The sequence below is a fragment of the Corvus cornix genome, chromosome Z (assembly GCF_000738735.6).
Source record: "Corvus cornix cornix isolate S_Up_H32 chromosome Z, ASM73873v5, whole genome shotgun sequence".
Taxonomy (NCBI): Eukaryota; Metazoa; Chordata; class Aves; order Passeriformes; family Corvidae; genus Corvus; species Corvus cornix.
The window spans coordinates 16,377,913-16,391,413 of NC_046357.1; the positions used below are offsets into that span (position 1 = coordinate 16,377,913).

The 13,501-nt window shown below is 47.6% G+C and overlaps 1 protein-coding gene across 1 annotated transcript in view; it reads left to right on the plus strand.

Annotated features, from left to right (window-relative positions):
- Positions 1 to 13,501, plus strand: part of UBAP2 (ubiquitin associated protein 2) — a 64,606-nt gene that overhangs the window by 44,262 nt on the left and 6,843 nt on the right. The window contains 5 exon segments of the mRNA XM_039566986.1: positions 1,742 to 1,876; positions 2,053 to 2,311; positions 8,725 to 8,992; positions 12,043 to 12,140; positions 13,190 to 13,404. Of these exon segments, the coding sequence (XP_039422920.1) occupies positions 1,742 to 1,876; positions 2,053 to 2,311; positions 8,725 to 8,992; positions 12,043 to 12,140; positions 13,190 to 13,404 (975 nt within the window).

Sequence of the window (13,501 nt, forward strand, 5' to 3'; positions counted from 1 at the left end):
CTTGAGAGAGCAGACTTTGGGCTCTTCAAGGATGTACTTGACAGAGTGCCAGATGATAGAGGCCTGGAGGACAGAGGGGCCCCAGAATGTGGCTGAGTTTCAAGGATCCCCTTCCTCCAAGCTGAGGAGTGATGCATTTGAAGCAGGGGGAACTGGTGCGAGAACGCCAGGAGGCATCCACGGATGGCTAGGGAGCTGCTGGGCAAACCGTGATCAAAAAGAGAAAGTTTCAGGAAGCGGGAAGGAGGACAGGTGGCCTGAAAGGAACACAGGGAAAGGGTACGGTAAGCTAGAGACAAGGTTAGGCTTGCCAAGGCCCCTTTAGAATTGAGTCTGGCCAGGGCTGTCAAGGGTGGGAGGGCAGGCTTCGCTAGATCTCTTGCAAGCAAAAGAATGTTAGCGATAATGTGCGTAAGGAAAGGGGAGACGTGGCTGTCCTGGGCAAAGAGAACGCTGAAGTTCTCAGCAACGTCTGTGCGTCCCTCTTCCGTGCGAGTGCTCCAGCCACACTGCCCAAGTTGCAGAAGGCAAATGCAGGGAGCCCTGCGTGAAGAATGAAGAGCCCAAGGCCACTGTAGGAGAGGCTGAGGTTTGAGACCATCTTAGGAACCTGAACATGCGCAAGTCCGTGGGACATGAAGAGATTCATTAGCGGGTCCTTAGGGAACTGTCAGATGGAGTTGCTAGGCCAGCCTGGATCATATTTGAAAAATGGTGTCTTGTCAGCTGAAGTCCCTGATACCTGTGGAGGAGGGGAAGTATAGCCCTTGTTTTTAAAACGGGGAGAGCAGAAGAGCACGGGAATACGAAGCAGTCGGTCTGACCTCCGTGCCAGGCGAGACGATGGCACTGCTTCTGCTGGAACCTCAGCTGAGGCGTCTGGAAAGCAAAGAGGTGATAGGTAACAGGCAGCGTGGCTTTCCAAAGGGGAAAGTTGCCATTCCTGGCAATTTTGGTAACCATCTGTGGGTAGGGCTACAGCGTTGGTGGATGGGGGCAGAGCGCGTGACCTGGTCTGCCTGGACTTGTGCAAAGTGTTTGACGCCGTCCCGCACAACGTCCTTCTCTCTAAGTCAGAGAGCCATGGATTGGATGGATGGATTGGATGGATTGGATGGATTGGATGGATGGATTAAATGGATGGATGGATGGAGCACTCTGTGGATAAAGCAGATGAGCTGCAGTGGTGCTTTCCAGCCGTCTCCTGTCTTTATTTTTGTGGTTCTGTGGTGTTGGGCAAATGCTGGGAATGTTTTTCCAAAGAGGTTGCTGCACAAACCTGCTTGGGCAGGTGGCAGTGAGAAGAGTGGGTAGGGGCTGTGCGGAGCCCTTTCTGGAGCCGGGCTGGGAGTAGAGGAGTAGGTGTTGAGTAGAGGTGGCTTTCCGCCGGCCGAAAGGCTGAGTTTGCAGAGTTAGTGAGACGAGAGGCAGCGGCAAGTGTTTTGTCAGAGGTCTTTATTTTCAGTGGCATAAAAAAGTGAATAAATAAGTGAATAAATAAATAAATAAATAAATGAATAAATAAGTAGAGAGAGTCCTTTGCCCAAATCAATGGGAGAGGCTGTATGAATGGAGGCGCAGCGGTAGCAGGCTGCGGGTGCCGTGCGGTTGTTGCAGCCGTGTCTGTTGTCCCAGGAGAGGGGAGGCGTGAGGCACGGGGTGGGTTTGGGGCGTCGGTGTGGGAGCGTGGCGGGAGGCACGTGGATGTGGGTCGGTGTGTGGGGGTGGGTGTTTGCGCTAGCGGCGCATGGTGCGGGTGAGGTTGTGGAGGTGCTGTAAAGAGGTGCGAGCTTCGAGGCGGACGTGGTCCCAGGCGCAGGCGCTGTGGTTGTGGGCGTGGAGGAAGAGGTGGATGTCCCTGAAGTACTTGTTGATGGTGAGCAGCGGGTTGCGTGGTCCTTTGAAGAGCGTGGCGTTGTCAGGGAGGCATTGCTCGAGGTGGTGGATGTAGTGCTGGAGTTTGTTGAGGAGGTCGTTGCGAGCCTGGCTGTGCCAGTGCTGGCGGGTGCTGTTGGTGCCGAGGGTGTGGAAGAGGTGCTGGAGGATGCGTAGGGCGGTGGCGGCGGCTTGGTGCGGGCGGAGGTTGCTGTGGAGCAGGGTGTCGGGGAAGAAGGGCGGCTCTTGGAGGTGGCAGGGCTGTGCGTAGCTGGGAGCGACGTCCTGGAGGAGGCGGAGTGCGTCGCCGGGGAAGGTGTCGTCGTGTGTCCAGAGCTGTTGGCAGGCGAGGGTGGTGGCGAGAGCCGTGAGGAGGAGCAGGAGTGCCGGGGCGGCGTGCGGCAGGCGTGGCTGTGGGGCGTTGGGCGCAGCCATGGTGGGTCTGTGGGTGCTGTGGAGTGGTGCTGGGCAGGAGGCTGGTGAGGCTCGGCGCTGGTGCTGGCGGTGGCTGTGCTTGGGGTGCTGCCGGGTGTGCGGCTTTGTATCGCGGCAGCTTTCCCTTCATCGCTTTCTGATTGCTGGGAGTTTCCGCCCGTGGTTTCCAGTCTGGGCTGGTGGCTGTGGTGGTCTCGGGGCAGTGGTTTGTTGGGGTGTCCGTGGTTGTGGAGGGTGTTGGTAGTGTAGTTCTTTTGGTCGAGGCAGCGTTGGACATATGTTGGTCCTTGGTTGCAGGGGATTTAAACACCAAATGTTTTGATCTTGGTTGTTTTGCGCTGATGTTGGGGTTTTTTCGTGGTTTTCCTTTCTCCCCGGGTCATCTCTCATTCTTCTTGTATTTCACTGAATTTCCCTTCTTGCCCATAACAGGACACTCCATTTTAATTGTCATGTAGTATCTTGGACTTTACCTTTTTTCCTAAACCTTTTTGTGATAATGGACAGGGGAAGTAACAGTTTTTGGTTCTGAGGAATGCTGAAATCATCCCCGCTTAACTCCTCCAAAGTTAAGCATTTTGAGGATTTTTTAAGTAGTCTTTCCTGACTGAGAATCGCACTGGCGGGGATGTGCCAACTAAGTTTCTAGTGTAGAAAAAAGCAAGTGCTGGTACTGCTAGGTTACTGGTAAGTAACTGGTAAGTTACTGGTAAGGTGCTGATCTGATTGAGCTGTCCTAGCTTATAATGCATTAGAGTCATGCATTTTATTCTGTAAAATTCCAGTTGCACACTTTTACTGCAGGGATTTCTAGCACACACTTTCTACTAGTGTGCATAGAGATTCCTCCCTTGAGTGGGGACCCATCTCTAGGTTATTCCATGAGGCTGAGAGGAAGTATTTGCCCACAGTCATTGGGTTAATTGCATTGTTCTCTAGTTCATTAAGCTGGCTTTGAAAGGATTGTTTTAATAGAGCACTGTACAAGTAGTTACAACTATCTGTAATGTGGGGTAGATAATTCTGATTAAAATTCTTTAATCATTGTCATAATGCATTTTAATCATTTGTTTTTCCCATATATTTCCTATATAAATACATAAATAAATATGTCCCTGATCCTGCAGGACAAAGTCATATAAAGGCTCAGTTACACTTTTATAATACTTTAGAAACGAATAATTTACCAGATCTGGGACTAGGACTGGATTAAGCCACACACAGACTTCTCTGAGAATGAGTTTAGCAAGCAAGGGAGCCCTTTCTGAATTTTAGCGGGAGGCCTTCCCTGATAAATGTTGTCCAAAGCTTCCATTCTTCCTGGGACCCTTCCCAAGACTTTTTGTAATTCTCCATTAATTGTTTTGGGTTTTCTACTTACCCTATGCTTGGTTCTTTTTTGCGTTCATATGAATAAATTGTTTCTTTTTACACTTTGAAAGAGTTGTAAAATGGTTTATTTCTCAGGAACCTCAGGAGCTTAAGTCCAGATGGCCTTTGAGGAGGTGGCTCTGGGTTTAAGCACCTGAGCACTGAATGTTTATTGATAAAGCTTCTGCAGTCTCTTGTTTCCCTTTCACAGTTTTACTTTCATTGTGATGGGGTTTAAGAAGTCTCCTCTAAGCTGTTGCTTTTGAATGATAAAGGAGTTTTTAAAATTTAATTTTTAATGGTCTGTTTTGCCCTGGATATCCCAAGTGCAGTGTGATGGTGAGAGGAGTTGGTATCAGAAGAGCCTGCTCATGGCCTTGTCTAATGATGCTTTTAGATATGTCTCCAGGAATGGATATCACTCAACCTCTCTAATCCCTGTTCTGGTGTTGTATCACCAGAATACAAAAAATAATACAAATGCATATATTCTTTCATGTTTGAATTCCCTGTATTCTAGCTTGGTCATCACCACCACTCTTGTTTTTCTCTGAGAATTGTTTAGTTCCTTCAGCCGCCTCAGAGAAGACAGAATCAATGAGGTCCCCATTGTGATGTCACAGGGTATTTCTGGTTGGGACCATCAGGAGGACAGTGGTACACTGTGGAAGTTTCATCTTAAGGAGTCCTGCTGTGTACCTGAATATGTAAGAGAGCTGATGGAAGAGCTCACCAAGCCACTCCCCATCATTTACCAGCAGTCCTGGCTATCCAAGGAGGTCCCAGACAACTGGAGGGTGGCCAGTGTAATGCTTATCCACAGAAAGTGTCAGAAGTAGAATCTGGGGAGCTACAGGCCTGTCAGCCTGACCTCTGTGCTGGGGAAGCTCATGGAGATCTTCTTGAGTTCCCATCACATGGCACGTATGGGAGATCCAGGTGATCAGGCCCAGACAGCATGGGTTTGTGAAAGGCATAACTACGTGACCCGATCTCCTTTTATAACAAGGTGACTCTCCTAGTGGATGAGGGAAAGGCTGGGGATGTTGACTTCCCAGACTTTAAAAAAGTGTTTGACACTGTATCCCATAGAATTCTCCTGGAGACACTAGCTGCTTGTGGCTTGGATGCTCTGTTCCTCTGTTCCTTGAGTTAAAAACTGGCTGATGGCCTGGCCCAGAGAGTGCTGGTGAATGGAATTACTTGCAGCAGTCAGCTGGTCACTAGTGGTGTCCCCCAGGGCTCAGTGTTGGACCCAGTCCTGTGGTATCTTCATCAATTATCTGGATGAGGGAACTGAGAGCTCCCTCAGTCAGTTTGAGAAGAACACCAGGTTGGGTGGCTGGAGGGCAGGAAGGCTCTGCAGAGGGATCAGGACAGGCTGGATCCGTGGGCCAGGGCCAAGTGTGTGAGGTTCAACAAGGCCAAGTACCGGCCCTTGGGTCACAACAACCTCCTGCAGCTCCAGGCTGGGATAGAATGGCTGGAAAGCTGCTGAGTGGGAAAGGACCTGGAGGTGCTGGTTTTCCGTGGCTGAACATGAGCTGGAGTGTGGCCAGTTGGGCAAGAAAGGCCAATGGCACCGGGCTTGTGTCAGCACTAGTGTGGCCAGCAGGACCAGGGCAGTGCCCATCCCCCTGTGCTGGGGGCACTGGTGAGGCCACACGTCAAATCTTGGGTTCAGTTTTGTTTCCTCACAGCAAGAAGGACACAGAGGTGCTGGAGCATGTCCAGAGAAGGGAACAGAGCTGGGGGAGGCTCTATAGAATGAGTCCTATGAGGAGCAGCTGAGGGAACTGGGCAAGTTTAGCATGGGGAAAAGGAGACTCGGGGGAAACTTACTGCTCTCAACAATGACGTAAAAGAAGGTTATAACCATGTGGGGATCAGCCTTTTCTCCCAGGCAGCTAGCAATAGGAAAGGAAAATGGCCTCAAGTTGTGCCAGGTGAGGTTCAGGTTGGATATTAGGGAAAATTTCTTCTTTCTGAAGGAGTGGTCAAGTGTTGGAACAGACTCCCCAGGGAAGTGGTGGAGTCACCATCCCTGGAAATGTTGAAAAACTGAGTTGATGTGGCACTTCATGATACGGCTTAGTGGTATTTGGTCAAAGGTTGTGCTTGATGATCTTGGAGGTCTTTTCCAACCTTAATGATTCTATGATTCTGTATTTGGTTCCCCTTGTTTTCTCACTCAGCTAAATGGGAAGTGATCATTTGTGTTTGCAGAGAGCAATGTCCTTGCAGTGATGCAGCGTGGAGGTCATTTGAGCACAGGAAACCTCTTTGTCCTGTGCTGGAGGAGGCCAGAGCTGCTTACCTGGGCAGATACTTCTGGAGTGGTGGTTGGAGGGTTGTAGTGGTTTGGTCCAAAATACTCATTACTGTTTATCTGCTGTGAGATAAGAATTAGGAGAAATGCAAAGCAGGCACCAAACTTGAAAGAATATAAAGAAGTTTATTAACAGACCTAAAAGAAGAAAAAAAAATTATACCACCTTCAGAACTCTCCTCCTCCCCCCACCTTCCTCCCTTCTCCCACTGACGATGTGAAAAGACAACCCTTAAGATGTTCAGTCCTGTTTACCACTTCCATAATAACCTTGTTCAGTCCATTTAGAAAGAGAAGTCTCTTCTTGCTCATGCTATGAAAACATTATCACAACGAGACAGCCGCCCACTTCCAAATATTGTTCAGTCCATTTAGGAAGAGGAGTCTCTCTGCCTGTGTGTGAGTCCTTTCCCCCGACTTGCAGCTTTTCCCGCAACTGCTTTCGAGGGTCCACTCTTGAAGTTTTTTGGGGTACAATTTTAAGGTTGAGCCATTCAGAAACAAAAAACAGAGGCCCTTCTCCTTCCCTGGGAGCAAAGGGTCTTCATCATCTTCATCGTTAGGACTATCTCTGGGAGCATCTCTAGGAACTGAGGTTTTCTCCTTTCCCATTTGGAGCAAAAGTCCTCATCTGGTTCATCTCTAGGGACTGAGGTTTTCTCCTTTCCCGTTTGGAGCAAAAGTCCTCATCTGGTTCATCTCTCCCTGTCCAAACTTCTCATGAAATTACAGCTGCGTCAGCATCTGCCTATCTCAGCGCAGGTGCTTTTGCTCACGAGTTGAACACTCCACCCCCCATATCTTCATGAAATTACAACAGGATACTCTGATATATCATAGCTTCACAACAGAATTTCAGCTTTAAGCATCTCCTCTCTCTCTTCCCTCAGGGTTTCAGCTCTTCACAGCAATAAAAGGGTTACTCTCACCTCGGCCTTGCAGCTTTGCAGCTGGAATGTTGAATTTTTCTTATCGCAGTGGAGAGGGGGGAGAGCCGAGCCGCTCCGGCTGCCCACGGCAAGGCAGGGGGGGGGTTCCACGGCTGGAACAGGTCCATGGCTTCAGGATGGCCGTGGCCCGGCCCGGCCTGGCCCAAGCAGGGCCTGGCCGGGCCCGCTGGCCCCCACACAGGGCCTGCAGCCACCTGTGCCAGCGCCGGAAACGAGAGAGAGCTTGGAGGGGGAGTTTGCCTATTCTTAAATGTGGATCACAGAGGTGATCACAACTTTAAGTGGCTTAGAGAATTGTCCATATTCAAACTGGCCAGCTGATAGGTTCTATCAGTTCCCAGAGGAAACTGTAAGCACCCCTTAGCAAGGACGTCCCTTCCGGGACTATTCTTGCTAACCTATGACAAGGGTGAAGGAGCAGCTGGTGCTGGTGGTATGTGGGCAGCTTCCTTCATGGGGAATGCTGTGGTGGTTGGGTTGGACTATATTGGATGGTGGTGTTTGGGTGATGGATTTCTTTGCTTGCTAATGATGTGTTGGGGTGAAGGACAAGGACAATGTGTTCTGTGTACTTCAGCAGGTCCCCATAGCCACTGGGGTATAAGTACAGGCAGGAGCATCCTGGACCAGTTGCGGTGGCTGTAGCAGAGCAGTGAGCAGTTCTGGACATCTCCTGTGGGTTTTGTGTCTTTTTGGTGCTTCTTGGGTGGAGTTGGTAGCACTGGTCTTCTGTTTCTTGTCCAAATCTCTGCAGACCTTGATGGATTCCCTCCTTGATTCTTTGAGGTGCACCTTGTCGATGCCACCCTGCTTGTTCTGAAGCAGTGCTGTGGCATTACAAAATGGTTGTTTGTGGTGGGATGATGGTTTAGAGGTGGATTTCATGTCTTGGCATTACTGGAGGGTCTGGAAGGGAGAGTGTGGCGGTAAAAGAGGAGGAAGTGTGCAGGGTAGGCATCATGCCATCTGTGCAAACGGGTGCCCCAAAGGTCTGGCAGCTGTAGGAGATGCCTATGGGCTGCAGGACCACAGTGGGTCCCTGAGAGTGGTCTGCTGTTCATAGCCTTCAGCCTGGGCAGGAGGCATTGGCAAGACAGTCTGCAGGAGGAAGACTCATCCCTGCCTGCCTGAGGGGACTGTGTCTTTGCCTGTCAGTTATAAGCATGAAGCACAATGACCACAGCTTTGCTTTTTCATTTGCTTTTGCTTTTACAAAAAGTCTTTATTTCTAATGAAAGAATAAATAAATAAATAAATGGCCAGCCAAATAAATAAATAAACAATTAAGTAAGTAAGTAAACAGAGTTCTGTGATAAATAGTGATTCTCATGAGAGTCCCACAGTATTCCCCCAATGTCCATGATCCGCTTCCCGTTCATCAGGTGAGGTTGCAATCTGGATGAACGTGATAATTCCACGGGTAGTAAGTACCATCCCTATCCCCAATGCCTCCCAGCTGTCCATGAGTGTGCAATGCAGAAATTTCCTCTTCCTTCCTCTCCAGTGGCCGTGGTTCGGGTGTGTGGGCTATGCCACAGACTGACCCCGGTGTCACCACGGTCATACCTATTTCCATGTCATCTCGTTCTGGCCAGAAGAGGTGTGACTGGTACCAAGCGATCCCAGTCTGTGCTGCTGCTGTCACCACTCACTCCATGGCCACTGGTGCTGGCTGGGGATGGGTGTTTGCTCTCTGTGGGTCTAGTGGGGTCCAGAGCAGCTTGGTGCTTCATTCGCCGTATGAGTCTGTCCACGTGTTGGAAGCAAACAAGAGCTTCGAGGCGGACGTGGTCCCAGGCGCAGGCGCTGTGGTTGTGGGCGTGGAGGAAGAGGTGGATGTCCCTGAAGTACTTGTTGATGGTGAGCAGCGGGTTGCGTGGTCCTTTGAAGAGCGTGGCGTTGTCAGGGAGGCATTGCTCGAGGTGGTGGATGTAGTGCTGGAGTTTGTTGAGGAGGTCGTTGCGAGCCTGGCTGTGCCAGTGCTGGCGGGTGCTGTTGGTGCCGAGGGTGTGGAAGAGGTGCTGGAGGATGCGTAGGGCGGTGGCGGCGGCTTGGTGCGGGCGGAGGTTGCTGTGGAGCAGGGTGTCGGGGAAGAAGGGCGGCTCTTGGAGGTGGCAGGGCTGTATTGTGCTCAGAGTCATGTCCTGGAGAAGCTGGAGTGCATCCCCAGGATCATGGGTCCGCAGGTGGTGGCATGGGAGCCCGGTGGCAAGAGCCGTGAGGAGGAGCAGGACTGCCAGGCTGCTGTGCCGCAGGCAGGGCTGTGAGCATCCAGGTACAGTCATGGCGGAGCTGTGGGTGCTGTGCAGGAGCCTGCTCTGGCTCAGTAGTGGTGGTTGCTTTGCTTGGGGTGCTGCTGGGTGTGCAGTTTTATGTGCCCATGTCCAGGCTTTCCTTTCATCACCATCTTCTAGAGAATTTCCCTCCTCCACTTTCACTTTTGTTTTTTTGTCTGTTTTTTCATTTGCTCTTTTCATTTGTTTTCTTCTGAGGACTTTTGTCACTGTGACAAAGAGAGGGCCCTGCTATGAGAACGGGACCTAACTCTTTCTTGGGGCTGCTGCCAGGGAGAAGCCTGGCTACTGTGCTATTACAGGAGCTAAAAGTGTTGCAGAAGAAATTTTCCAGGTGGCTGTGCTGGGGATGTGTTTCAGGATTGTCTTTTCATCTGTTTTGTTTGTTGCCTTTTTTTGGGGTTTATTTTAAAATTTCTCTACCTAGCAGCATCTATTTTTTCTTATTTCATGCTCTAATATTATTTGTATATAATGTCTATTTTGCATGTTAATGTTTTCTTATATTTCTTATTGACAAATACTGTTAGTCTCTCAGTCTTCTAAAATTCTATTTGTATGTATACATATGTGTATATTTTAATACTTTTTATTTTTTCTGTGGCATCTGCGGCTTTGCTAGTGCAAGAGTTTTTCCTCTCTCTGCAAAATCTTGCAGAATATTTTTGGAGCCATTTCTCATACCCCTACATCCAGAATTGATTACCCTCAGTGTGTTGGTAGTTATAAATGTACAGATGTCACAAAGGATTTTTCATCTGCTATTCATGTGGTGTTTGTGATTTCTAGATTTTGGGGGTTTTTAAATTCTGTTGTGAGTTTTTTGTGAAAATGTGGCAGTGCTAGATGGTCTGGGGGCAGGAACAGGTAGGAATATTTCTATTTCATGTGCCAGTCGACTTACATATGAAAAGTGAAAGTGGGCAAAGTTCCAAGTGAAAGTTGTCACTGCTTCCTGTGTAACTTCCAGCAGCAAGAGATCCCCATGGCTGCTGATTAAGCAAGAATGGGATTTTTTCCTGAGGTTTTTTTTTTTTTAATTTTAACTCAAGTAATGTGCATATTGTGTAAAGTCTCACTGTGGATTTTTTTGTTGCATGGGTTCTTTTGGTGTGTTTTACATGGGGATAGTACATTGGGATAGCTGTCTTCTCTGTTCGTCTATTGCAAAGATCTTACAAGTGTCTCAGCTGGTTTGTGTGATACCCAGTGAGCTGCTTGTTGGAACTTTAATCTATTATGTCTCATCACTTACCTTTTTTTCATCCTTTTCTGCCTCACTTTTTGAGCCTATTTCTGATATTTCGCTTTTGGCTTTAGGCAGCTTCCCCTTTTTTAGGTCAGGAGATATCTGTGATATATGAAGAGCAGAGTGTCTTCCCTGGTATTTTCCTTTTATGCAGACATAACTGCCTTGCACTCGTATTTTCTAATGAACGTTTAGTTTGAATATGTGTGTGCACATGTAGGATACAGATATTCCTAAGGGGGAATTACCAGGGAAGGAAAGGTTGATGCAATAATGGCACCATTACAAGTTACAGGAAGCACCTGCAGTACTAAAACTTTGCCACATTATTTCATGTTCAGTGATAGAGGATTGGGTGTAGGAGACAGGGAAGTGATGCATGGAAGTGAAGCAAGGTGGAGGGGTGCTGTCAACTCTGAGAAAACATTTGAGGTGCTATGGCATGAGAGGGGTATGACAAAGGAGGAGACTTTTCCACTGTTTGAGAATATGTGGAAATGGATACATTACTACTTAAAGCATTATCTCTTTCTGAATTGGAAGCGGTGAGGAGTAGAACATGAAAATTAGGAGGAAAAAAGTAGAGTACCAGACCCACAGGTGGAGTTCACCCAGAGAGAGAAGGGCAAACTTCTTGCCTTTTCTCCCAAACTGAAGTCAAAATACTGCTTTGGTTTTTCTAGCATGTCCTGTCATTCCAGAGTGCAAGCTTTCTAGGAGGGCTTGCCTTCTTGTAGAGGACCTAGAAGAATGATCTGAGTCAGTGTTTTTTTTATGCACCCTATAAGCAAAAAATTTGTGAGCACTCAACTTCAATGTATTTTTATTTCTGAATTATGTACATATACCCCTGTACTAATATATTTGTTATAAAACATACACCAAAAAAGCCTAAAAAAAAAACGAGAGAAAGGTTAAACAAACACTATTTTTAAATTCTCTAAGTTGTTATTAAAGGTACCAAATCCATTTTCTTCCTACACCCCAATGGGTTGTGGTGCACGCCCCACTTTGGAGACTACTGACCTGAGGTCTCCTGTAAAGTAGTTTAAATAAACTTTCAAGTCATCCAATAGTAACTATTTTTCTCTCTCTTTTAATGTTTTTGTTGTTTTCGTAGCTGACATTTCCACTTTTAGAAAACAGGGCATGCTACAAGGGCAAACCCCTTAGACTTTTATATCCATGTTGTGATTACAGTCCTGGCCTGACCCCAGGCCTTTGACCCACAATGGTCAGTTCTCCTTCAGGCAGTCTCACTGGAAGATGACAGCTCAAGAGCTGGGAGGGAAATCACTAAGTGATTGCCTTTAACTTAGCATTAAGAAATGAAATATTTGTATATAATATGAAAAGTGTCTATGAAGTAGGTTTATTTTTAGTTTGAGGACCCAGGTAAATGTTCAGCTCTGCTGCATGATATAAAGTCAGGTTCCACCCAAACCTCCTTTAGTTCTTGCTTTTAAAATTTCCTTCTGTGTCTAGTATGCAGTCCCTAAGATCTGTCCAGCTGTGTTACAGTTTCGGCTATTAATAAATTACGTTGTCTCTTTCCAAGGATTACTATGGAATTACATTCCCTGCTCCTGCAACCTTGACAGGCAGAGATGGGAGTCTTGCTAACAACCCGTACTCAGGTGAGTGCTAGTTAAAGACGAGGATGGCATGTGAGATATGCTGGTTTCTCAGTGCATATATTGATCCTGCTGTTGTTCAAAGAGGAGTTGCTTTTCCCTTCTGTGAACAAAGAAGCGCTTCCTTGTTTCTGCTCTTGCCCTTTAGCTGTCATTGTGCAAAAATGATATTAATGCCATCCAGGATTTCAGCCAGTGGTTTTCATTCGCTGCCATCTGATTACAGCTTAAAACTGTAGCCATAGATGTTGTAGTTCCTGTAATGATGGTATTAAGTCATACTTCCTGGTAACCAGCAAAAAGAAATGCTGGTTGGGAGTGAAAAAGAAGGGATTGATGTATATCACCTCCTTGGTAAACATGTGAACATGCTGCTCTGTAGGCTGCCAGAAAATACAAGTGTTTATGGATTTTCTGCTTCATTATCACTTCTCTTGGGAAGCTATTTTGGGGTTAATAACTGAATTTCCCTTCCTACTTCTTCAATAAGGTGGCCCACGATGCAAGTCTTGCTTTCCTGGCCATCAGCTACTGTCTTCAGAACTTTGGTGGTGTGAGGAACTGGACATCTTAACTAGTCATGCTTGACAAATAAACAGACATTGGCAAAAATATGCCCATCACTGCCTGTAAATCCTAACCTGCTTTCAGCCCATGAAGCTTGGCTAAACAGGTTAACCACCAGGAGAGTCACACTTTAACCCAGCAACCATAGGCTCTCTGGCTATTTATCATGCTTCTGCTTTTAGCATGTTTTTTTGCAGTGATCTGATAGTAATGAGTCTGCTAAGACCATGTGAGATAGGTGAGTATTAGCATCTGTCTTTATCAATGGATTAGCCATGGCACAGAGTTCTGTGCCACAAACAGGCAAATATCCTGTCAGGAACAGAGACAGGGTGAGGACTTCCCATGAACAACTTCAGGCTTTCAGGTGTAGGATGTGTCCTGCTCTGTAGTTGTCTGCTTGTATTCAGAGGATTTAAATCCATTGAATTCTCCACCTTTGCAGTATCTTTGATAGCTTTTCTGATCAGTTCTTTCTTACATAGGTGATGTAACAAAATTTGGCCGTGGAGATTCTGCCTCTCCTGCTCCTGCGACCACACTGGCCCAGCCGCAGCAGAACCAGACACAGACTCACCACACGACTCAGCAGCCCTTCCTCAACCCGACCCTGCCCCCGGGGTACAGCTACACTGGGCTCCCTTACTATGCTGGAATGCCCGGTGTTCCCAGTGCATTCCAATATGGGCCAACCATGTTTGTAAGTGTGACAGCCTAAACTGAAACCCTCCCTGTGCACCACTCTGGTTTTGTTTTCTCCAGCCCAAACACTCTACATCTTGGAATTATAGAAAGGT